Raw genomic sequence first — 25646 nt, forward strand, 5'->3', positions numbered from 1 at the left:
ATGCTACATGTGAATAGTGGGACTTTGATGTAATACTTTACAATGGATTGCTGGCATTAGCCCCTGTCTCAAAATATTTTTATTTTTAATACATGTATCCACAAAGAGAGAAATTATAAGGAACATTGCTAATGTGCAATACTGTGAGCCACAATTGAGGTGAACCTAATGATAGACAATTTGCTCTTGCCCAGTGTACTGGCATTTGCTCAACAAGTCGTTAGAAATCCCCTGCAAAAATATTGACCCATTCTGCCCCTATAGCTGGCCATAATGGCGAAAGTGTTGCTGGTGCAGGATTTTGTACACAAACTGACCTCTTTATTCTGACCCATAAATGTTCAATCAGATTCATTTCGGATGATCTGGGTAGCCAAATCATTCGTTTGAATTGTTGAGAATTTTCTTCAAACTACTCATGACAATAGTGGCGTGGTGACATGACACATTGTCATCCATAGAAATTCCATCATTGTTTGGGTACGTGAAGCCCATGAATGGCTGCAGATGGTCTCCAAGTAGCTGAACATAACTGCTTACAGTCAATTATTGGTTCAGTTGAGGCAGAGGATGCAGTCAAGTCCATATAAACACAGCAGACACCATTATGGAGCCATCGTCAGCTTGCACAGTGCATTGTTGACAATTCAGGTCCGTGGCTTCGTTGGGTCTGCATCACACTCGAACCTACCATCAACTTCTACCAACTGAAATTGGGACTCATGTGACGAGGCCCCAGTTTTCCAGTGGTCTAGGGTCCAATCAGTATGGTCTTGAGCCCAGGAGAGGTGCTGCAGGCTATGTTGTACAGTTAGCAAAGGCACTTGCTTTGGTCGTCTGCTGCCATAGCTCATTAATGGTAAATTTTGTCCCTCTGTCCCAGCAGATAATTTCTCTGTATGTACCACATTGATTTCTGCGGTTATTTCACAGTGTTGTTTGTCTGTCAGCACTGACAGCTCCTCGCAAACGCCGCTGCTTTCTGTCATTAAGTGAAGGCCGTCAACCACTGCGCTATCTGTGGTGAGAGGTAATGCCTGAAAATTTGTACTCTGGGCACACACTTGACATTGTGGACCTCGAAATATTGAATTCTCTAATGATTTCCAAAATGGAATGTCCCATATGTCTAACTCCAATTACCATTCCACTTTCAAAGTCTGTTAATTCCCATCATGCAGCCATAATCCCATCAGAAAACTTTTCACAGGAATCACTTGAATACAAATGACAGCACTGCCAATGCACTGCCCTTTATACCTTGGGTACACAATACTACTACTGCCATCTGTATATGTGCTTATTGATGTCCGATGACTTTTGTCACACCACTGTATGTATTTGTAACTAACTTTGTACCATACTGTATCATACAGCTGGCATTCCCACTCTTACGAGAAAAACCTTGCAAAATTGGGCTTTGTACAATTCCTCAAATGCGTCAGTGATATTTAGAAGTAGTAGTAGTAGTAGTAGTAGTAGTAGTAGTCGTCCACATGTAGGTGGTAGCATTGCCCAAGGCCTGTGTTCAAATTGGTAGAAGGTGAAAGCTATTGCAATGTAATTATCTTCCTAAGAGAAGGCATAAAATAATATTTATGTATCTGTGTATTGTACATGCTGAAAATATATGGGATTGAATATTTTTAATATTGAAGGGCTTGGCATGATTATACTGATACTGTGGCTATTGGCAACCATTGAACCGTAATTCATTGTATAATTACATTGCTAGTAGGCTTATTTACTTCTCTGAACTTCCATAGGCATGTAAAGCTTATTAGTATGTAATATCGACTACTAGCAACTATCACTCATCAATATTGAATCGGTTATCATTTATGGCCAAAGTAATAAAATTTCCCAGGATCTAGGTTACACCAAGATGTACTCTCTGAACTTCCGTAGGTATAGGTAGTGTATAAATATGTAATACCTACTACCAGCAACCACCTCTTGTAAACATCACATCAATTATCATCCAAAGCAAAATTAGTGAAGTTGCCTGAAGTGTAGGTTGTAATAGTATGTAATATGAAAAACAATACATTTCTCCAGGACAGGATATAATATGATACATCTGTAATACATACTAACAGCAACTAGTGCTCACAAAGATCGAATCGGTTATCATTCAAGGCCAAAATAGAAAAGTTACCCAAAGCCTAGGTTACAACAGAGCATTATAGGAGTGTCAGTATGACTGAACCATTCTCCCGAATGACTTACAATATTGTAAATCTGTATTAAGGCAAGAGAGTAATCATCAGCTTATTGCGTGGTGGTGTCCTATGTCTAGGCTGTAGCATGTGTGAGATACAAACCAATGTGATTAGTTTATCTGAAACCAAGTAAAAACATAATGTTCCTGTATGCCCACAGTTTACGTAATATATATGTATTAGAAAAGGGACATAATAGAAGTTGAAGGCTACATGTGAAAGTCACTTGATGTCTTGGTGTTGGTCTGTATTAATTAAAGCAACATAGTATTGATTTGTTGTTCTTTTGTTATTTGTGTTCGAGTCTTCTCTGGTGTGTAAGATGTATACGTCCTTGGTTGTACTCCGGTATGTAAGATGTATAAATCCATGGTTGTATTATCAGCATCTAGCATTCAGCTAGAACAACTCAGATCGTCATTTGGCATCTAAAAAGCGTGAAGTTGGCCAAGTTCTAGGATATAGCAGGTATACGACTAGACAGCAATGTGGTACCATTTCTATCTGAAATACTATGAAATATTTCAAAGGCACATTATACATATGAATACATTACTGTACTAATATCATGTAGTATTATTATGATCAAATGAAATTGTCACTCACAGTCTTGGTTCTAAAGTTACGTGAGGTCTAGGTTGTATATACATGATAGATCAGAGAATAATGATACATTATAATGATACAGAATAATATGAGACTGTATTGAGTCACAGAAACTCATCAAAATACTTATAAAGTTATGATTGAACTCTAATTTATTGATCAGTATCCGATCTGGTATACCTTCACCATGACTGCAAATCTCTCTGTCCTCTAAAAAATCAATTTTTATGTCTTTTGAGGCATTATGCAAAATCTTCATTTTTGTTTATGTCATGAACAGTGTGGTGCATTGTTTTCAAATGGGTACCAGAGGCTGAATATTATTCTTATACATACGTTCGTAGAATCTTATTCTAAATGTGCTGCCTGTTTGGTCTATGTATACCTGCTTGCAATTTCCACAATTAAGATGCTAAATTCCTGAGTTTTCGTTAATTCTTTCTGGACGTATTTGATGCCGATGACACAATTTCAGGGTATTATCAGTTCTGAAGGCTATTATGATATTAGGTTTTTTGAAGGACACCACTCAATATGACAGTTACGGTTCATATTTTGATAATTACTCTCGTGCCTTAATACAGATTTATAATATTATATGTCATCCTGGGGAATGGTTCAGTTGTGTTGTTTCTCCTATTATGTCGTGTTATAATCCATGCCTCGGACAATTTTTCTACTTTGACCTTGAATGATAAGTGATTCGATCTTTGTGAGCACCAGTTGCTGGTACTATGTATGACATATTTATAAGCTGCATATACCTATGGAAGTTCAGAGAGTACATCCTGGTATAACCTAGATCCCGGGCAACTTCACTACTGTGATGATAAATGATAATTGATTTAGTCTTTACGAGTGCTAGTTGCTAGTAATCTACCGTACATATTTATAAGCTTTACATGTCTACAGAAGTTCAGAGATGTAAGTAAGTGCACTAGCAATGTAACTGCAGAATGAATTATGGTTCAGTGGTTGCCAATAGTCAAGGTATCTGAATACTGACAACTAGCCTTTGAATATTAAAAACATTCAATTCCATGTATATACTGCACAAGAAAATATTCATTCCCATGTATGTACTGCAAATCTAATACAGAGATATATAAATATCGTTATTAGGTCTTGTCTGAGGAAAACAATTAAGTTGCAGTGGCTTCCACCTTCTATCGATTTGAATTTAGGCTTTGGACAATGCAACCACCTACATGTGGACAACTGCTGTGACTAATAGTCACCGATGCACTTGAGAATTTGTATAAAGTCTGATAATGTAAAGTTTTTCTCATAAGAGTGGCAATGGCAACCGTGTTGTAGATTATGGTACAAAATTAGTTACAAATACATATATTTCTGTTGATGGATGTTGAGCAGTGGTACATAGAATATATAAGATTACAATAAATTCAAGGAACCTAAGTATTGCACTTTGATGTATACACTTGATAAGCATGCAGCCACAGACCTGTATGCAGTTATTATTTTTTTATAATCTCTGTATATTACTTACATTGTCAGACATTTTGTATTTTTTCATTTTAATAAACTGAATCTGTTGTTGTTATCTAGTACCACAGCTAAGGCATAAAAATTGTCAGATGTCATTTCGACTTCCGTTATGATTCATACTGTTGCAAATGAGTGAAGCTCCTTAAACCACGTTCATTATTAAGACATACAGCATAACAAGTTTTAAAAAATACTGTTCTTTCATGGTGTTCATTGTCACAGATATTACCTCCTTTTCAGTTTAATGACTGTATAATCTTTTGTTATTATAGTACCATCACAATTACAGAAAAATTGTCTATCCTTAGTTTCACCTCAATTGTGGCTCACAGTGTTAAAAAGTTGACCATGTTCCTTATAATTTCTTTCTTTGTGGAGAAATGTATTAAAAGTAAAAATAGTATCAAAATGCTAAAGTATTATGTAAAATTAAATAGCTTGTTTTATATGAAGTCAGCAGATTCCTATCATGCTAGTGATTATCGTAAAACTTCTGTTGGTGTAACAGTAAGACGAGCTGTACTGTACTGATGTCAACTATTTAATTTTCATTAAATTTGCATCTTGTTCCTTAAATTGTTAATAGGCATGTAATTTTATGTAAGTTATATAACCAACATAGCAGTCTTCGTCTCAAGAAATGTTTCAAAACCTAGAGACTGTCAGTCCCCATTTCCCCACAGTACCTGCAACACATATGTACACTATGTATATGTCGAATGTTGTGTCTCCTGTATGCTGTAATGGACATCAGCTGCCACACTATTCACATGTACCACACTACAGCAACACATGTATGATGATCTCTCTTACAAAATGATGTAAATACTGATTGTGTCAGCTGCAAAGTTGTAACAACATAACACCTTTGGTAAGATGATATCTTTTACATATTGTCATTTTAGTGGATAGTTTTTTATGCAAATATTGTTTTATTTTCACTGCATCTTCTCTATATTGATGTATATTTTCGGTTTTATGACCATCATTCAACTACACTGGCCATGAACGATGGAAAGCTGTTTCTAATTGTATAGTTATTGTAAGAACGATTTGACTGACGGCTGAAGCCGTAACAGTATCCATTAGTCAAGAATCTTTTATCGATGTATTTTGTAATTAATTGGTGTGTGTACTATTGAACCCTGTGGCAATGTTATGCACAGTTCTGTAAGCTGTTATGTGTTGCTAACAGGAGGAAAAAATCTGTTTTGCATGTTAGATGTGAAGATGGCTAGATTGTTAGCCGAAACTCATAATTAATCTTGACTTCATGCGTTTTCAATTTCTAACATAAAAAAAATAAAATAAAATTGCTTTTTCATTGGCATTGGATAAATGCATATACGTTTCAGACTGCTCAATTGGCAGTGTAGTGTCATCACTAGAGAAGATTATCTGGACTTGGCTCTGATGAAACACATTGCAACGAGGGCAGGTATTCTCTCTTTGGTGTGAGGGAGTGTTGCAAATATGGGTTTGCAATAGAAGAAACTCACTTCTATGACTATGTGCGGTGCAGTGGTTATGGTTGGCCGAAATATGTTCCGTGGCCTCTTTATGAGAGATGCTGAAATCGTTGCCCGTCCACATGAGATTTTTCCAATACATTGCATTCTCCATCAAGAGAACTTACGTGCTAGAAATGTGAACATGAGGGAAGTGAAGAGCATGACTTGTACAACAAATTTCATCTGCACTCATGCTCTGAAACATCGCCAGTTCAAAGTCTTTCTGGAAGACATGGGAAGCACTTATGGTGATGCATCATTTCACAGTGAAATACGTTGGCTGAGTCGATGTAAAGTCCTTAAGAATTTTTGAATTTAGGAGTGAAATAGATATATTTATGGACATGAGTGGCAACCTGTTGCTGAATTGAAAAACAAACGGTGGACAGTAGGTGTGACCTTCCTCAGTGACATTACATACCATATGAATGTTTCGAATTTATCACTACTTGGCATAGACTTGTTAATTTCAGAGATGTATGACTGTATTTAGGGCTTTAAGATGAAACTCTGATTGTGGAATAGACGGCTAGGAAATGGGAACATGCTCATTTTTACAAGTCGTCATCTGTAACTATAGAAGGAGACAGGTATTTTGAACAGCATCCCAATATACTCAGCGATCTTCTCCACGAAATTTACGTCTGTTTCCAGAATTTGAGAAGTTAAACGAAAAGTTTAATGTCTTTTCATTTTGTTTTTCAATTGACATAGGCCTGTGGAAACTGAGCTGCAGGTAGAACTTACAGACCTACAATGTGACACGACAAATTTAATAATAAAATTAATCTTGCAGACTTTCATAAAAAAATTTCCTCAAGACAAAATTCCACAAATTTACAAGACTGCAGCTACAGTTATATGGATGTTTGAATCAACATACTTATCAGAGAAGATTGTTTTCTGCTATGAAGAGAACAAAATCTACCGAAAGAAGTTCACTAACATACGTAAATTTAAGGGGAGCCAGAACGATTTTTTTTTTTTTTTTTTTTTTTTTTTTTTTTTTTTCATTATAAAATTATTTGGAGTTTTCTGAATAAAACAAATAAAGTTTCACCCTTCTAAGTGAATTCTAACTGATGAAGAAAGACTAAGAGGTGCAGGAAGAAGAGACAAAAGCCTACAACATGCAGCAAAAGGGAAGAAAAGACCAGTGAAAAGGAAACTAACACTGTAAAAAGAAGAGAATGCTGATAATCCATCATATGGGATGCCATTTGCCGTAACTTTAACATTTTCATCTTTGGGGAACATTTTCTCAAAACCTGCTAACAGCATATCAATGAAATTTATACACAATATTGATTAGCTTCATTTTTATAACAAATTGTAAAAAAATATTGTATAATTTAAGAGTTATAGAAGAAAAAGTGCAAAATTTTAGAGAGAAAAAATAAGCATCTGTTTAAAAAAATTGTAAAACAGAAACCAATAAATATTTCGTAACATGGCATTATAACTTTGTAGAGAAATATTCACTGAACATGTAGTCCAAATTTCAGAGCAATATGTTTAATGGTTAAAAAAAAATGTTCCTTCTATTTGCTAAAATTAACACGGAGGAGATGGATCATTCTGGCTCCCCTTAAAACCTTGTCTTCTGATTAGGAATGCTCAAAAAGTGATACCAGATATTGATGCTTTAGGGTAAAAGAAAATATGTAATATTTTTATTTTTAAAATTTAAATAAAATGATTATGAAATACAAACCTGTCAGTTTAATTTTGCTCTAAAACAGCAGTCATCATAGATCTGCATCAGTTGTAAGAAACATTATGTTCCGTAATTAGTTGCCCCATGTTCTTGACTTCATCATAGTGTTAAATTACAATCTGCTGTAGAATCTTTAGACGGTATGATGTTCCACTGCTGCTCCCCTCACTGCTCCTTACCCATCATGTGTTGCTGCGAGCTGGCCATTTGCTCAGCTCATACAAACAATGGGTGAACAGGCCTCGTCTAAAAATGGATCAGAAAAACAGTTAGTTAAAAAAGTACCTAGAGATAGTTGAAGTTGTAGTAGTAATATTAGTAGTAGTACTATATTATTATCTTCAGTCTGAACATAAATCCGATGTGCCTTTCCATGTTAGTCTGTACTTTGCAAGTCTCGTAATGTTGCATAACTACTTCAACCAATATCTTTTGAACCTGCTTGCTGCAGTCCAGTCTTCATTTCCCTCAGCAATTTTTACCCCACACACTTTCCTGCATAACAAAATTATACTTTTTGTGGTGCTTCAGGGCATGTTCTTTAAAACCAGTTCTGTCTGGTAATCATAATGTACCACAAATATTTTTTTTTCTCTTCCGTACCTCTTCATTTGTTATCTGATCTACCAATCTAATATTAGGGATTCGTCTCGGGCACTACACTTTGAAATCTTCTCTTCTTGTCTGTGCTGCTTATTGTCCAGATACACTATGTGATCAAATGTAGCTGGACACCTGGCTGAAAATGACTTACAAATTCATGTGCCCTCCATCGGTAATGCTGGAATTCAATATGGTGTTGGCCAACCCTTAGCCTTGATGGCGGCTTCCACTCTCGCTGGCATACGTTCAATCAGGTGCTGGAAGGTTTCTTGGGGAATGGCAGACCATTCTGCATGGAGTGCGGCACTGAGGAGAGGTATCAGTGTTGGTCGGTGAGGCCTGGCACGAAGTTGGTGTTCCAAAACATCCCAAAGGTGTTCTGTAGGAGTCAGGTCAGGACACTATGCAGGCCAGTCCATTACAGAGATGTTACTAAAGTGTAACCATTCTGCCACAGGCCATGCATTATGAATAGGTGCTCGATCATGTTGAGAGATGCAATCAGCATCCCCAAATTGCTCTTCAACAGTGGGAAGCAAGACGGGTGCTTAAAACATCAATGTAAGCTTGTGCTGTGGTAATGCCATGCAAAACAATAAGGGATGCAAGCCCCCTCCATGAAAAACACGGCCACACCGTAACACCACCACCTCCGAACCCCCCTGCGGGTTCTGGGGTAAGAATAGGCCCGCGGTATTCCTGCCTGTCGTAAGAGGCGACTAAAAGGAGTCTAAACTGTTTCGGCCTTTACTATGATGGTCCCCTAAGGGGTTTGACCACTACATTTCAAAATTTTCCGTTAGTGCGTGCCATTTGGGGAAGGACGCCTTACGTGGTGCATCTTACATCCATCTTGCCCTAAGATCTGGCACACCCAGTATTGTCATGGAGTTGGATGTACATCGAGCTTCCGGCCACGTCTGCTGAAGTGTGTTCCGGATAGCATACATTCCCTCCATTGTGCACTTCCATCTTTGCCCTCATGATGTACATGGATATTTCGACACCCGACATCCAGCACGGTAGCCAGTCCGTTGTGGTGGGGTTGTCACGTACCCTCTTGGTGGTAGCCCCCTGACTACACAGGGATCGCACTGCTGATGCCTGAGCTGAGACCTCCCCATGTGTGCTGAGGAGTAGATGCCTATCCCTCTGGGGCATCGGGACTCCCAGCAAAGGCCATCCAGCCAGGTGGTCTTTGCTGCGGCTGGGTGGTGCCCGTGGGGAGAGCCCCTGGTCAGAGTGGGTGGCATCAGGGCGGATGACCCGCAATGAAGCGTGGTACATCATCTCTCGCTGGTGGGCCTCCACCAGCAGTCTCTAAGCGATCGAGGTCTAACCTCAACGGGCAGAAATATGATCCGAGATCATTTCCCTCCCTGGCAACTCCATGGGAGGAACGCATGGCAAAAGACAGCAGTGGAGATTATTCACCCCGGTACCTTGTCTGTACGCGGGTTGATGGTGAATCTTTTATGCCAACCAAGCCTCAGTTTTTTGTGGAGCATTTAGAGAACAAGTTCGGGGAGGTGGAGGGCTTGTCCAAAATGCGCTCTGGGTCAGTTCTCATCGAAACAGCATCCTCTGCCCAGTCACGGAGGTTGCTCACTTGCGACAAGTTGGGGGATGTTTCTGTCACCATCACTCCCCATAAAAGTTTAAACATGGTCCAGGGTATTATCTTCTACAGGGATCTTCTTCTACAGTCCGACGATGAACTACGCGCCAACCTAGAACGACGAGGTGTTCACTTCGTCCGGCGCGTCCATCGGGGTCCGAGGGATAATCAGGTGGCCACCGGTGCCTTCATCTTGGCCTTTGAGGGTGATGTCTTAACCGTAAAGGTCAAGGTGATGGTTTACCATTGTGACATGAAACCATATATCCCTCCTCCGATGCGGTGTTTTAAATGCTGGAAGTTCGGACACATGTCATCCCGCTGTACTTCCAGCATCACGTGTAGAGATTGTGGACGTCCTTCGCATCCCGATACTCCATGTGCCCCGCCTCCTATCTGTGTTAACTGCGGAGAACACCATTCCCCTTGCTCGGCGGACTGTAGGATATACCAGAAAGAAAGCAAGATAATGGAATATAAGACCCTGGACTGCCTGACCTACTCTGAGGCTAGGCGGAAATATGAGACGCTCCATCCTGTGCCAATGACGTCAACATACGCCGCTGCTGCAACGACAGTTCTTCCATCTCCTGTGTCGTCCCGTACGGTTGGTTCTATGATTGGTCAGAATCCAACAGCCCCCTCTATTGTGGGGGGCACTTCACACCCTGTTGCTCCTGCTCCATCTTCTTCAGGAGCAACACCCTCCCAACCATCGGGGACATCAGCTCCCCCTTCCCAGCCGGAGAAGCGTAAGACTTCTTCAGATACTCTCACCAGGAAGGGATCCCTTGGGGACCTCCCTTCGCAAGTTCCGACCAGTGGAAAAGTGAACACACGAAAGTGGCTGAAACAACCACCCGTCCCTGGTCGTAGGGCCTCCCGGTCATCGTCTGCCCCTGAGACTGACCCAGTGAAGCCCATGAAGCCTGAATCACCGAAGGCACGGCACGACAAGCAGAAAAAGAAGAAAGTCCCCAAGACCAACGATATTGCGGTGGCACCCGTCCCACCGCCTCCTACAAGCTCTGTGTCTGAGGACGAGGTGGAGCTTCTGGCGTCCGCTGAGGACCTCGCTCTCGCCGGTCCCTTGGACTCGATGGATAGCATTTGCACGGGTGCTCCATTGGAGGCAGCAGGTGACCCAGTGGCGTAATCTGCCTTCCCAGTCTCGTCACGCCTTTCACAGACATGGAAAATACCATCCTCCAGTGGAACTGTGGCGGTTATTTTAGCCATCTACCTGAGCTACGTCAGCTTCTAAGCATGACACCTGCTTTATGCATTGCCCTCCAGGAAACCTGGTTCCCGGCGATGCGGACCCCTGTCCTTCGTGGATACAGGGGTTATTACTGCAACCGTAGCACTTACAATTGTGTGTCAGGTGCAGCCTGCGTGTATGTCCTTACCTCTGTATATAGTGCTCCTGTGCCTCTTCAAACATCATTGGAAGCTGTGGCTGTCCGCGTAAGAACTACCCAGGACATAACCGTCTGCAGCATCTCCCTCCCTCCAGGTGGTACAGTCTCCCTGACCGAATTGGCAGCACTTGTCACCCAACTTCCCACGCCTTTTCTTCTCCTGGGGGATTTTAACGCCCACAATCCCCTGTGGGGTGGAACGAAGATTACTGGCCGAGGCAGAGATGTCGAGAATCTCATCTCCCAACTCGACCTCTGCCTCTTAAACACTGGCGCCGCAACACATTTCAGTGTGGCGCATGGCACATTCTTGGCCATAGATCTGTCATTGTGCAACCCAGGGCTTGTACCATCGGTCCACTGGAGAGTCCATGACGACTTGTGTGGTAGTGACCATTTTCCCATCTTCCTTTCACTACCTCAGCGTCGCTCCCATGAACACTTGCCTCGATGGGCATTTAGCAAGGCAAACTGGGAAACGTTCTCCTCTGCTGCCACTGTTGAGGAGAACCTAATTTTTTTCAAACGTCTCCGTGCTGAGGCACGGCCGCTCATCAAAAGGTGGAAACAGGAGTGCTGGGAGAGGTACGTTTCCACCATTGGTTCCCGTACTTCACCCTCCCAGGTGTGGTTGAAGATTCGGCGCATCTTTGGATTGCAGCACTCTACAGGTGTCGCAGGGCTTACCATCAACGGGCCGGTATCCACCGATGCCGATGCAATCGCCGAGCATTTCGCCCAGCACTATGTTCGGGCCTCTGCGTCGGGGAATTACCCGCCCGCGTTCCGCGCGCTAAAACGCCAGGTGGAATGCAAATGGCTTTCTTTTGCTTCTCGCCACCCTGAGGCGTATAACACCCCATTTAGTTTGTGGGAACTCCAAAGCGCCCTGGCACGGTGCCCCGATACAGCCTCTGGGCCAGATGGCATCCACAATCAGATGATCAAACACCTGTCCCCTGACTGTCAGCGGTGTGTTCTTGCCATCTTCAACCGCATATGGGGTGATGGTGTCTTTCCGTCCCAGTGGCGGGAGAGTACAGTCATTCCGGTGCTGAAGCCTGGTAAGGACCCGCTTAATGTGGATAGCTATCAGCCCATCAGCTTGACAAATACTCTGTGCAAGCTACTGGAATGCATGGTGAGTCGACGGCTGTGTTGGCTGCTCGAGTCTCGGGGTCTTCTGGCTCCGTGCCAGAGCGGCTTCCGTCAGGGCTGTTCCACCGCCGATGCTTTGGTCTTTCTTGAGTCTGCAATCCACACTGCTTTTTCCAGGCGCCAACACCTCGTCTCCGTCTTTTTCGACCTGTCCAGAGCATATGACACGACGTGGCGGCACCATATTCTCGCCACGTTGCACAGGTGGGGTCTCCGGGGATCTCTCCCCATTTTTATTCAGAATTTTTTATCTCTTCGGACATTCCGCGTTTTAATTGGCACATCCCATAGTTCGCTTCATATCCAGGAGAACGGTGTTCCACAGGGCTCTGTATTGAGCGTGCCCCTTTTCATTGTGGCTATTAATGGCCTTGCAGCAGCACTAGGGTCGTCTGTCTCACCCACGTTATATGCTGACAATTTCTGCATCTTTTTCAGCTTTTCCACCATTAGTGTTGCAGAACGTAGGTTGCAGGGAGCCATACACAAGGCGTAGGCGTGGGCCCTAGCCCATGGGTTTCAGTTTTCTCCTGCGAAGACTTGTGTTATGCACTTTTGTCGGCGTCGAACTGTCCATCCCCACCCTGAGCTCTATCTTCAGGATGCCATGCTCAGGGTTGTTGACACTTACCATTTTCTGGGATTGCTGTTTGATGCCCGGCTTACTTGGCTTCCACATATTCGTCAACTCAAGCGTCAGTGCTGGCAGCATCTGAATGCCCTTCGCTGCCTCAGCAACACAAGTTGGGGTGCAGATCGTAATACGCTGCTGCAGCTCTACAAAGCCCTTGTGCTGTCCTGGCTTGATTATGGGAGTGTAGCGTATGGCTCAGCGTCGCCCTCGGCGTTGCAACTGTTGGACCCCGTTCACCACTGTGGGGTTCGACAGGCGACAGGAGCATTCCGCACCAGCCCTGTTAATAGCCTTTTTGCTGAGGCTGGGGTTCCTCCGCTTCATATTCAGCGTCAACAATTGTTAGCCAACTATGCTGCCCACGTCCGTTGTTCTCCCCATCACCCTAACTACCGTCTCCTTTTTGCCGATGCGGCAGTCCATACCCCACACTGGCGGCCGCGATCAGGCCACGCAATTGGGATCAGTGTTTGGTCACTCCTTAGTGAACTTGAGTGTTTGACTCTTCCATCTGCTTTCCATGTCCGCCCACATACACCACCTTGGTGTATTCGTTGGCTGCAGCTTCGGCTGGACCTTTCCCGATGGCCAAAAGATTCAGTTCCTCCTGCAGTCTTGCGCCGCCAATTCCTTGCTCTCCTAGGCGCATTCGACGACTCGGAGGTTATCTATACAGATGGCTCGATGGTTGATGGCCGTGTGGGGTGCACTTATGCTCATGCATTGACCATGGGGCTTTTCTTCCCCCGGAATTTTTATTTTAGTGCTTCACCTGACTGGTGGATGGTTTCCCTGTGCTCTGTGTTTTTATGAAACAAGGGACCGATGACCTTTGCAGTTTGGTCCCTTTAATCTTTAAACCAACCACCTCCGAATTTTACTGTTGGCACTACACACGCTGGCAGATGATGTTCACTGGGCATTCACTATACCCACACCCTGGCATTGGATTGCCACATTGTGTACCGTGATTTGTCACTCTACATGATGTTTTTCCACTGCTCAGTTGTTCAGTGTTTACGCTCCTTACACCAAGCAAGGTGGTGTCGTTTGGTATTTACCGGCATGATGTGTGGCTTATTAGCAGCCGCTCGACCATGAAATCCGAGTTTTCTCACCTCCCGCCTAACTGTTGCAGTACTTGGAGTGGAGCCTGATGCAGTTTGGAATGCCTGTGTGATGCTCTGGATAGATGACTACCTATTACACATTATGACCTCCTTCATCTGTCAGCCGTCTGTCAGTCAACAGACTAGGCAGCCTGTATGCATTTGTGCTGTACATGTCCCTTCACGTTTCCACTTCACTATCACATTGGAAACAGGGGACCTAGGAATGTTTAGGAGTGTGGAAATCTCGCATACAGACATATGACACCCAATCACCTGACCATTTTCGAATTCCGTGAGTTCTGCTGAGTGCCTCATTCCGCTCTCTCACGATGTCTAATGACTACTGAGGTTGCCAATATGGAGTACCTGGCAGTAGGTGGCAGCACAATGCACCTAATATGGAAAACAAATGTTTTTGGGAGTGTCCAGATACTTTTGATCACATAGTGTATCATTTCTGTACAGGGCTACACTTCAGTAAAACAAACACAGGAAACACATCCCAACATTCAAATTTAAATTCAAGTGTTTAAACACTCTTTACTTGCTATAGCCAGTCGGCATTTTATATCCTTTCTACTTCAGCTATAATAAATTATTTTACTGCCCAAATAACAAAATTCCTGTAATACTTTTTGTGTCTTGTTTCACGATGTAATGCTTGTAGCTTTGCCCACTTTAATTTGACAACATTCCTTCTTGTATCACTTTTTTATGCTAATCTTAAATCACTTTTTCAGGCACTATCCATTATATAAGCTGCTCTTCAATGTAGTTTGCTGTCTCTAATAGAATTATAATGTCTTTGGCGAATTGTAAAGTTTATGCAAATTATAACATATACTTTGCAAATTCCTTTGAAGAAAATTGTCAGAAACAATTGTTTGTGACAAGCCTTTGAGAGAAAATACAGATCCCTGATGCCATGGCACAAGGCATTTACATCAAGCACAAGAGGTTTGAGCGTATCAGAGTGCATGAGATAAATTGACAAAATAGTGCATTTTTCAGTCTTTGAAAAGCATGGTCACAGTCTTCTGTCCAGTGGAACAAAACATTTTTGTGTCTTGAGGCAGTTCAGAGTTGCGGCCATTTGTGCTGCAGTAGGAATGAATGTTATGTAATAAGTCAATTTTCCGAGAACAGCTTGCTGTTCATGTAAATTCTTAGGAGATAACAAGTTCTGAATTGCATGTAAATGTTTTGTCGAAGGACGAGTGCCATTGGCATTGATGGTATATCCTAAGTATACAATCATTGTGTTGAAAAAAAGAACATCTCTGCATATTAGATCTGAGACCCACCACAATGTGAACTTGAAAAAGACATTCCAAATTTTTAAGATGTTGTTCCTATGTTTGTCTGGAGATGATTATGTCATCAAGGTAATTAAAACAAGAAGGCACCTTGTACATTACTTTTTGAGAAATTTTTGAAACAATGCAGGCACATAAGCTCTTCTAAAAGGTAGGTATTGATATTCAAACAAGCTGACATGAGTATTCACAACAAAAATCTTCTTTGTCTTGTCGTTCAATGGAAATTTAAGATAGGCATCTGCAAGGTCAATTTTTGAGAACAACTGTGTTCCTGCTAGGCGATCCAAAATTTCCTTAATATGTGGGAGTGGGTAAGAATCAGTAACTGACTGTGAATTTACCGTGTGTTTGAAATCCACACAAAGACATATCTTCCCATTTAGTTTACGAATTATGCCTAAGGATGGTGCCGACTAACTTGCTGAAATAGGTTTTAAGACACTAACAGATTCTAGTCTCTGAATTTCCATAGCAACATTGTCACATAATGCATGTGGCACAGGGCATACATGGCAAAATGTAGGTTGCGCATTATGTGAAAATCTTTTGGACACCCTAGAGTATCATCGAACATGTGTTGATATTTGTTACAGAGTTGTTGAATTGCAGCATGGGAAACTTCTGTGTCAGTGGCATGCACATTGTTTTATATGTCTAATCTGAAAGAGTCAAACGCATCCATATAAAAAATATTTGAACATGTGCGTGAGCGAACTACAATGAAAGATACTTTATTAGTTGTGTTCGTGTATTTTGCAGTTAAGTGGTATGTTCCAAGCACTGAAATGCTGTAGCCGTTGTAGGCAGTGAGATGCAGACTTGATGTCCGCAAAGGTGGGTTGGTCAATTTTTTCATATGTACCTAGGTCAAGCTAAGTGACAGAAGCTAGTTGAAAAGGCACTGCCTGGTTACAAATTTGCAATGTAATCCACAGTTTGCAGTGTGTTCTCTGAATACAATTGTCCAGTTTGTGTTGAGAAAAACTGTTCTCTATTTCCATGCACACACCAGAACACTTTCACGAATTGTGACATTGGGAGAGCCTGTTTAAAAGGTGGGGTATTCACTTTGAATACATGTATGTGTGTGTTTTCTGCATCTTTGCCTGTCTGATTTTTGAGCTAGTGGTGGTGCAGAATGTGAACATGAAATTACATTTATTTCCATCTGTTCCTTCTTTGCATTATTTCCATGTGAAACATAGGAGGGCATTCTAGTCTTTTGCAAGCAGTCTGGTTTTGTATGTCCCTTGCTATGACAAAAATTTCATTCAGCTTGCCTAAAGAAGGAATTCTTCCGATCATCGGTGACATAAAATTTCACATGACTTGGCTTTGCATGGAGCTGAAGCAGTGGAATTTGCATTGCACTGGCACGGCAAACTCCATACGTAGTTTTGTGTCTGGCCTTGTTTACGCAGTGCTGATTTTCAAGTGCTGGGGCCATGGCTGTGGCCGGGACATGGGTTGTTCATCTCAAGTGAAGTAGTAACTGGCAGACAGAAATCTTGCTTGGCTAAATCTTGAACTTCACGTACATTTATCTGGTCTGATAGAATTTGAATAATAGCATCATGAAGCATTTCATCCTGATAAGTAGCACCACAGACGCAACTGGATGTGCAGTCTCTAGTTATGCCCTGCAATCCCACGATCCACTTTTTGTAAAATTGGACACTACGATGTTGTGTACAGAAAAATTTATACATGTTGCAACAACCCTTATTTGACTCTCAAAAAATTCATCTAATCTTTCAATAATGACCTTGTAGGGCTGGGTTTGGAGCTCACTGAGGGGAAATAATTTCACTAATAAATGGTATATGTACATTCCAGCACATGAAAAGAAAAATGGGTGACGTGATGCACCTGTGATTTTGTAGATGTCAAAGTGTTGCTGCAGCTGTGTTATGTACTCTTTCCATGTTTACTTCTGTCCATCAAACTGTCGGAAGGTGGCAGCTAAACTCTGTAAGTTTCTGACGCTTTTTGCTGCTGGGCTACTTGTGCTTGTATGTTGCAAGAAACTGGTGACAACAATACTGTTGTTATTCAGTAGAAAGAAAAAGAAGTCCTGCTCTGATGTCCAAAGGTCCTGGTTCCACTAATCCCATCCTCATTGCAAGTATGTTGTAACTTCCTTTGCATGCTTTGTGGTTCTTTAGTGGATATAGGAGCGAGGAACAGATGCTGTTCGTGGACAGAGAATTCAGATATTAGTTTATTCTACATCTAATATCAAATAGTAAAATGATACAAAACTTTGTTTGCTGTAGTTGCAGTGTCAGTTGCTAAAAGTAGAGTTGAGTGTTGAAATATATAGAGATACACAGGTTTACAATTCAGTCAGCCATCAATATAATGAGTATTCCATAAATGACGAGCCCTGACCGCTGTGAAAGTATGTAAATATTATGAAATGACAAAAACACAAAATGTGCTCTCTGTATCAATGTTTGAACCTAAGTAGGCCTGCCGCTGGAGCTCCAGGGGATGCTTTCATGTCATTGGCAGCAGCATAGGCATTCTTGGCTGTGCCTTCATGCCACAATGGCGGTTGTAGGAAATGTGGTTTAAACTTACTTTAAAGTGCGGCTTACCAGATGGCAACAGATACTGCAGTACATCCTTTGAAACTGCAAACAACCAGTAATTCTTTCAATTTATCCTTGTCTTATTTCCTTAAACTCTTATCTTCTGCGGTTTCTTCAGTTTTAATCTATCGTTCATCATCAATAAATTTATAATCACAGTACACATCTCTCCCTGGAAATCGTCATCTACGTATGTACTCCGCAAGCCACCAGATGGTGCATGGTTGAGGATACCTTGTACCATTTCTAGTCATTCCCTTTCCTATTCCACTTGCAGATGGACTGAGAGAAAATTGGTTGTCTATACACGTCCATACGAGCCCTAATTTCTCTTATCTTGTCTTTGTGGTCCTCATGCAAAATGTTCATTGGCGGCAGATATAGAAGACAAATTGTTACAGAAAAAGAACACGACCCTAACATTCAAGCAGTATGGTAAGTTTTAATCAAAGGTGAAGAAGCTGAAGACAGTATTCTGCGGTTTCTTCTACTGCAGAGAATATAAATGCTTTAGTGAAAGAAATTATTGGTTCTGTGAATTAATCAAAACACAGAGGTTATCTTTCAAAACATCTGTACCCTGTAATAAAAATAAAAGTCAATTACAAGTAAGAGTTGAAGACTACACAGTTCACAATGCTAAATTCGATGTCTGCTCCAAATGTGCTGCGTGAAGCTGAGAGGACATTGCAAGATCTAGCAACTGCTGTGTTCCCCTTTAAATACACTCCTGGAAATGGAAAAAAGAACACATTGACACCGGTGTGTCAGACCCACCATACTTGCTCCGGACACTGCGAGAGGGCTGTACAAGCAATGATCACACGCACGGCACCGCGGACACACCAGGAACCGCGGTGTTGGCCGTCGAATGGCGCTAGCTGCGCAGCATTTGTGCACCGCTGCCGTCAGTGTCAGCCAGTTTGCCGTGGCATACGGAGCTCCATCGCAGTCTTTAACACTGGTAGCATGCCGCGACAGCGTGGACGTGAACCGTATGTGCAGTTGACGGACTTTGAGCGAGGGCATATAGTGGGCATGCGGGAGGCCGGGTGGACGTACCGCCGAATTGCTCAACACGTGGGGCGTGAGGTCTCCACAGTACATCGATGTTGTCGCCAGTGGTCGGCGGAAGGTGCACGTGCCCGTCGACCTGGGACCGGACCGCAGCGACGCACGGATGCACGCCAAGACCGTAGGATCCTACGCAGTGCCGTAGGGGACCGCACCCCCACTTCCCAGCAAATTAGGGACACTGTTGCTCCTGGGGTATCGGCGAAGACCATTCGCAACCGTCTCCATGAAGCTGGGCTACGGTCCCGCACACCATTAGGCCGTCTTCCGCTCACGCCCCAACATCGTGCAGCCCGCCTCCAGTGGTGTCGCGACAGGCGTGAATGGAGGGACGAATGGAGACGTGTCGTCTTCAGCGATGAGAGTCGCTTCTGCCTTGGTGCCAATGATAGTCGTATGCGTGTTTGGCGCCGTGCAGGTGAGCGCCACAATCAGGACTGCATACGACCGAGGCACACAGGGCCAACACCCGGCATCATGGTGTGGGGAGCGATCTCCTACACTGGCCGTACACCACTGGTGATCGTCGAGGGGACACTGAATAGTGCACGGTACATCCAAACCGTCATCGAACCCATCGTTCTACCATTCCTAGACCGGTAAGAGAACTTGCTGTTCCAACAGGACAATGCACGTCCGCATGTATCCCGTGCCACCCAACGTGCTCTAGAAGGTGTAAGTCAACTACCCTGGCCAGCAAGATCTCCGGATCTGTCCCCCATTGAGCATGTTTGGGACTGGATGAAGCGTCGTCTCACGCGGTCTGCACGTCCAGCACGAACGCTGGTCCAACTGAGGCGCCAGGTGGAAATGGCATGGCAAGCCGTTCCACAGGACTACATTCAGCATCTCTACGATCGTCTCCATGGGAGAATAGCAACCTGCATTGCTGCGAAAGGTGGATATACACTGTACTAGTGCCGACATTGTGCATGCTCTGTTGCCTGTGTCTATGTGCCTGTGGTTCTGTCAGTGTGATCATGTGATGTATCTGACCCCAGGAATGTGTCAATAAAGTTTCCCCTTCCTGGGACAATGAATTCACGGTGTTCTTATTTCAATTTCCAGGAGTGTATGTGTGTGTTCAGATTCCGATTTCTTGTTATCCGGAAGCTCTGAACTACTGCACCCTTAGTTAAATTTTCCTCTTGGACCATTCTGGAGCAGTGTGAGGGACATAGTTACCACTGGAGTTGTGCTTGTGCTGAAATATGATCAACTTCAATCAGTTTGCGATTTTCTACAAATGAATATGAAATACATCGTCTTTCATCAGCTCCTTATATTGAATCCCAATGTATAACAACAGTTAGTAACAGGGAACACTGGTTGTCTGTACAGCGTGATACCAGACATCAGATTCGTGACAATTTTGACAGTTCATTAGATATCTTCAGTTCTGTTGTGGTGTCATTCAGTATTGCCACGGCATGTGTGTTTGTGTGGTGGTGCACTGCACTATTTCAAACTGGAGGGCTGGTTCATGGAGGTTACACAAACCACCAAAACTCATGGTAATACTGCAGTCGTTATGCCAGCGTGACGATGCACAGCAGCCATCAGCATACCCATCACATGCAAGCAGATGACAAAAAACTCATGAACAGCTTACTTTCTAACCTCAAAATTATCATATGGTTTAGTGATCATGATGCTCATTTGTCACCTAAGTAGAATATGTCACTCTGCTGAAGGGATATGGTACAGCACACAGCATAGAATATAATCTAATAACAGAAAGAGAATGCCACTCTTAACATTAGAACAATGTGTTAAACAATGCTTGGATGTAGACTTTCCTCTCCAAAAGTGTATGTTGATGTAGTAAGGTAGAACTTCGTTTTACATGTTCCTTAATGCTCTAGAAATGGATTACACCACATGATGACCAGGTACTTCAAAATGGGGGTTACGTTTAATTAAAGCCACATCAGAAATTTTTACTTAGTTGGGGGCAATGGCTGTACTAAGCATTGATAAAATGGGTATGGTGCATAAAGAAGTATGAAACTTCCTGGCAGATTAAAACCGCATGCCGGACCGAAACTCGAACTAGAGACTTCTGCCTTTTGCGGTGGAGCACTTGCTCGCGAAAGGCAAAGGTCCTGAGTTTGAGTCTCAGTCCGGCACACAGTTTGAATCTGCTGGGAAGTTTCATATCAGCGCACACTCTGCTGCAGAGTGAAAATTTCAATCTGGAGTAAAGAAGCAATTCAGGTATGCAATACTGTGAGTAGATGACAGTGTCCTAGTAGCCATGGTTTACAACTTATGTTTGAAGTGGAAGCAGCCAGTGTAATATTATTCAAAAGTTATAATGAATGATTTGTTGCAGACAAAGATAACAGAAGTTGAAGGAGCAGAGACTTATGTTGTAGCTATTATGTGCAATATAGAAACAAAATTTTGAAAGATGGGAAACATAAGTGTCCACAACATAAACAGTATTTTTCAGAACCTGTGGACAATAGCAGAAAAGTCCATTTTTCTTCACATTTGCTTTAATTATTATGGATTGATTTTATTGGTGAAAACTTTTCCTGGCATACCATGTATATGAAGACTAAAACAGATCATTTTTTCAGTACTAGCTAAGTGTTCATCTATTTTTTTCTGATTTCACTCATATGTTGTAATTAGCCTACTAATGTAAATGCAGTGTGAGGAAAAGACCCACTGAAATGTTTCAGTTGTTGGGGACAGGAATAAGCTTTCTGCCTCGGAAGACTATGTAACATCTGAAAAAGAAACTGAATTACGTATCCAATTTACTGATAAATCATTTCAAAATATACTACAGGTGAAGTGTGAAGACGACGACTTGCTTATCAATTAATGATATCAGAGCTTCAGCCTGCTTCAGTAAGACATGGCTTACCTGTCTTTCTAGTAAATTACCTAGCAAGATATATTCCACTCATATGCAGAATTATCAGCAAGTCTTTGAAAAATACAACAATAAAATCCAATTCTTGCAAACTTCACAGCTAAATAAGACTGAGTCAGTGTATTTTATCCATCACATGTGAGTGTTTGTCACACCATCTGAGCTAGAAATTATTATTGCTTTCCCCATTGTAACGATGGAATGGAAAATTTAGCAGCTTGTGATACACTCAAAATTTCCTGATATCCACACCAAATCCACTGAGTTATATTTTGTAAGAAGTTTTATCCACATTATGTATTCGGGTTGTACATATACAGTTGTAAGCTCTTCTTAAAGAAATGTAAAAGTAGTAAAGTGATAACAGAAACTCACTAGTAATAATGAATTAAAATGATAGTAAATAGTTCAGTAACATAACTGTGCCTATACACTGGGGTGCAGATGAGAAACATTCCATCTTTAACTTAATTGCTTTATTGTTAGTTACATGATCTATGCTTACATGGTCGAGACTGTCAGTAACTTTTATCATCGTGCTGCAGCTTGCAACAACTGCCAGAGATCTTTGTATACTTTGAGGGTACATATCACCATGTTATATAGCTAGAGCTGTGGTTTAGATTGTTATCCGTAATGCACTTCATAAAATCAACTTTTGGAAGTTCGTTTTAGACTGTGTCATAAGAAGTGGTGATCCAAAAATAACTGTGACTTATGTCTAATGGCTTATCCAGCATACTGTATGTACTAGGCAGAGAGGTTTTATGTTATCTTTGTGTTATTATAGGATGTTTTTGACATTGTTAAGCAAACATTTACTGATAAAAATGTTTTGTTTCAGGTTGGATTTTACAGAATTTGGATTGCCACTAGCGCTTCAGAGACACTTACAGTGTTTCAAAATGTGCCACCTGTGTCATAAAGCATGTTTTGATGAATATTTTATTTTCTTTGAATGTATTCCTCTGAAATTCTGTGTGGCAGCTTTAGTTTCATCTGTGCCGGGTATGACTGTACATTATTATATTTGTTCGCTCAAATGTATGTTGCTTGCATATCCAAAACTTAACAAACATTCTCAAGCAGGGCTGCGTTATGTGAGTTACTCAAAGTATTGTCAGTGTGAAAAGTAAAAATCTAAATAATGAAGATTATATAGTTCCTCTTAAAGCATAAGGTGTCTCATATGCATACAATGCAGTTGATCATAGAACTGATTGTCAAATATAAGTTGTCAACAAGAAACTTTCAATTTTCTAATAAAGTAAGCTTCCCTGTCTGTTATGCATTTTATTTATTTTGAGACATAATCAAAAATTAAGCCATTTTTTAATCTAGCCAGCTTTTTGCTTTTTGTTGTAATTCTGGACATTATTATTCTGTTGAATAGGTTATTCTAATTTCGTAAGAGACTGTACACGGAGCACTTGCATGCACTAAAGTGCCATAATGCACAGACCTCTGTGGGTCCATGAGTTACAAGTTGTTGAAATGCTAAGTACCAGTTAAAGTGTTTTCTTTTTCTTTTTTTAAAGTGATAAATTTAAGCTAGGTGAGTGAAAGCTACATTTATTCCGTTTGAGGAAATTGAACAAAGATCAGGTTTGGCAACACTACCTCTGGCAGGCTGCTTGAGTTTGTAAGTGCAATGACTTGATTGGTGAAATTTATGGCTAAGTAACTCAGAAATAGGGCAATGTATCAGTTTGGTTCTTAACAATTATTTCACAGCACAATACCTCCTGCAACACACTTGCAAGCTTTTCAGACTGTTCGTGAGCACCCTGTATATTCTGAAGCTAAATAAACCTTTAAAAAGTTGTTTATGAGATGTTATGAAAGGCTACCACACATTATTCTTGTGGCTTTCTGTAATGAGCTTTTCAGACTGTTTGTGTGCACCCTGTATATTCTGAAGCTAAATAAACCTTTAAAAAGTTGTTTATGAGATTGTTATGAAAGGCTACCATACTTTATTCTTGTAGCTTTCTATAATGTAACTTCAGACAGACATGGCTTTTCGTTCAAGACTCCGAGTTGGCGCCACTGCAAGATACATATTAAAATAGAATTCTCACTAATGTATCACAGAATTTAAATTATCAGTACTCATTTTGCATATTTCTTGCACTAATTTAAATAGTGAGTCAACTTTTTTGAAACTGTTGATATTGAGTGATGTATTTCAAACATGAAGTAGCTGGTCTTAAGGTGGCACCTAGAAATGCTGGTTAGTTCTAAGTAGTAGAGTGTTGAGGCATGGATTCTATGGAGTACAGCAGTTATGGGCCTTCCAAAAGCTCTGACTGTTCAGCCCAACAGCATCTTAGCAACCTGCACACTATTTTCAAGTTCCTCTGCTTACATCAAAGGGAAATGAACAGAGTGACTGAAACTTTGTAACTGAACCCCCCTCTCTGTAGATCTGTTTTGCTTTGATGTATCAGTAATTGACATTTAGTATTAATATAATAGAGGGAAACATTCCATGTGGGAAAAATATATCTAAAAACAAAGATGATGTGACTTACCAAAAGAAAGTGCTGGCAGGTCAATAGACACACAAACATAGACACAAAATTCTGACTTTCGCAACCAACGGCTGGTTTGTCAGGAAAGACGAAAGGATGTGGGTTTTAAGGGAGAGGGTAAGGAGTCATTCCAATCCCGGGAGCGGAAAGACTTACCTTAGGGGGGAAAAAGGATGGGTATACATTTGCGCGTGCGCGCACACACACACACACACACACACACACACACACACACACACACACACACACACACATATTCAAAGGCCAAAGGTGTGTTTGTTTGTGTGTCTATCGACCTGCCAGCACTTTCTTTTGGTAAGTCACATCACATTTAGTATTAATATTTTCATAGTGTTTTATGTAGTCTTTCCATTTCTGACATTGGCAGTTTCATCCACAGTAGGAATAAGTTTGCAATCATCTCACTAGAGTGCACTAGAATAAGATAATCTGTTACCATCAAGTGAGAGTTTCATGATTGAGGAATGAGGAAGGAACATGTCTTATTACATTCCATTTCTTTGCTTGCTGCTGGAGTTTGCAGGGTACAGGGCGTAATAAGTTTCATTTTGTGAGTGTATTGCATGTGAGTTGTATTTTCTTGTAAATATCTGCAGCATAATGCGAGTATGAAAACAGCACAATATGAATTCAGTGGGCAGTTTATTAGGCCAAACTTTGGAACACGAGCATATGATGAAAGTGAAGGAACTAGATGTTCCCAGACACAATGTAAACTTCATTTAAGAACAAAGAGTGTAAATCCAGGTAAGGGTATATACGCAGTTTCAATGGAACCAGCTGACTGGTTGTGGGGTAGTGAAATGGAAAAATACTTTTTCCTGTTTTGCTTATATTGCTACAAATTGCAGTGAAACCTGGATTAAGACTGGTATATGTCAATTTATGAGATGCAAGAATGCTATATGTTCCGAGTCGTGTGCCCTGCGTGATTAGTGAACTGCTGATTGCACTATGTCACTACAAGTGAAGTAATTATAATATTTAGAATGGTAGACAAAAGTCAATGTGAGTAGAGCAAACAAGTTATATATTCATGGGAAACTTTTTTCCAGTCAAAATGGAATGAAAAAATGTGTTGGTGTGACATTTTACCAATTTTTCTT

The 25646-nt window shown here is 41.5% G+C and overlaps 1 protein-coding gene across 2 annotated transcripts in view; it reads left to right on the forward strand.

The window, feature by feature from the left end:
- The window catches only part of LOC126184906 (leucine-rich repeat protein 1-like), a 128706-nt gene extending 105439 nt beyond the window's left edge, over window positions 1–23267 (forward strand). For both annotated transcript variants that reach the window (XM_049927558.1, XM_049927560.1), the window contains exon 6: window positions 22830–23267. In XM_049927558.1, the coding sequence (XP_049783515.1) occupies window positions 22830–23121 (292 nt within the window). In that variant the 3' untranslated portion in view covers window positions 23122–23267. The remainder of the gene's footprint in view (window positions 1–22829) is intronic.
- The last annotated feature ends 2379 nt before the right edge of the window (window positions 23268–25646 follow it).

This window comes from Schistocerca cancellata, chromosome 4 (assembly GCF_023864275.1).
Source record: "Schistocerca cancellata isolate TAMUIC-IGC-003103 chromosome 4, iqSchCanc2.1, whole genome shotgun sequence".
Lineage (NCBI taxonomy): Eukaryota > Metazoa > Arthropoda > Insecta > Orthoptera > Acrididae > Schistocerca > Schistocerca cancellata.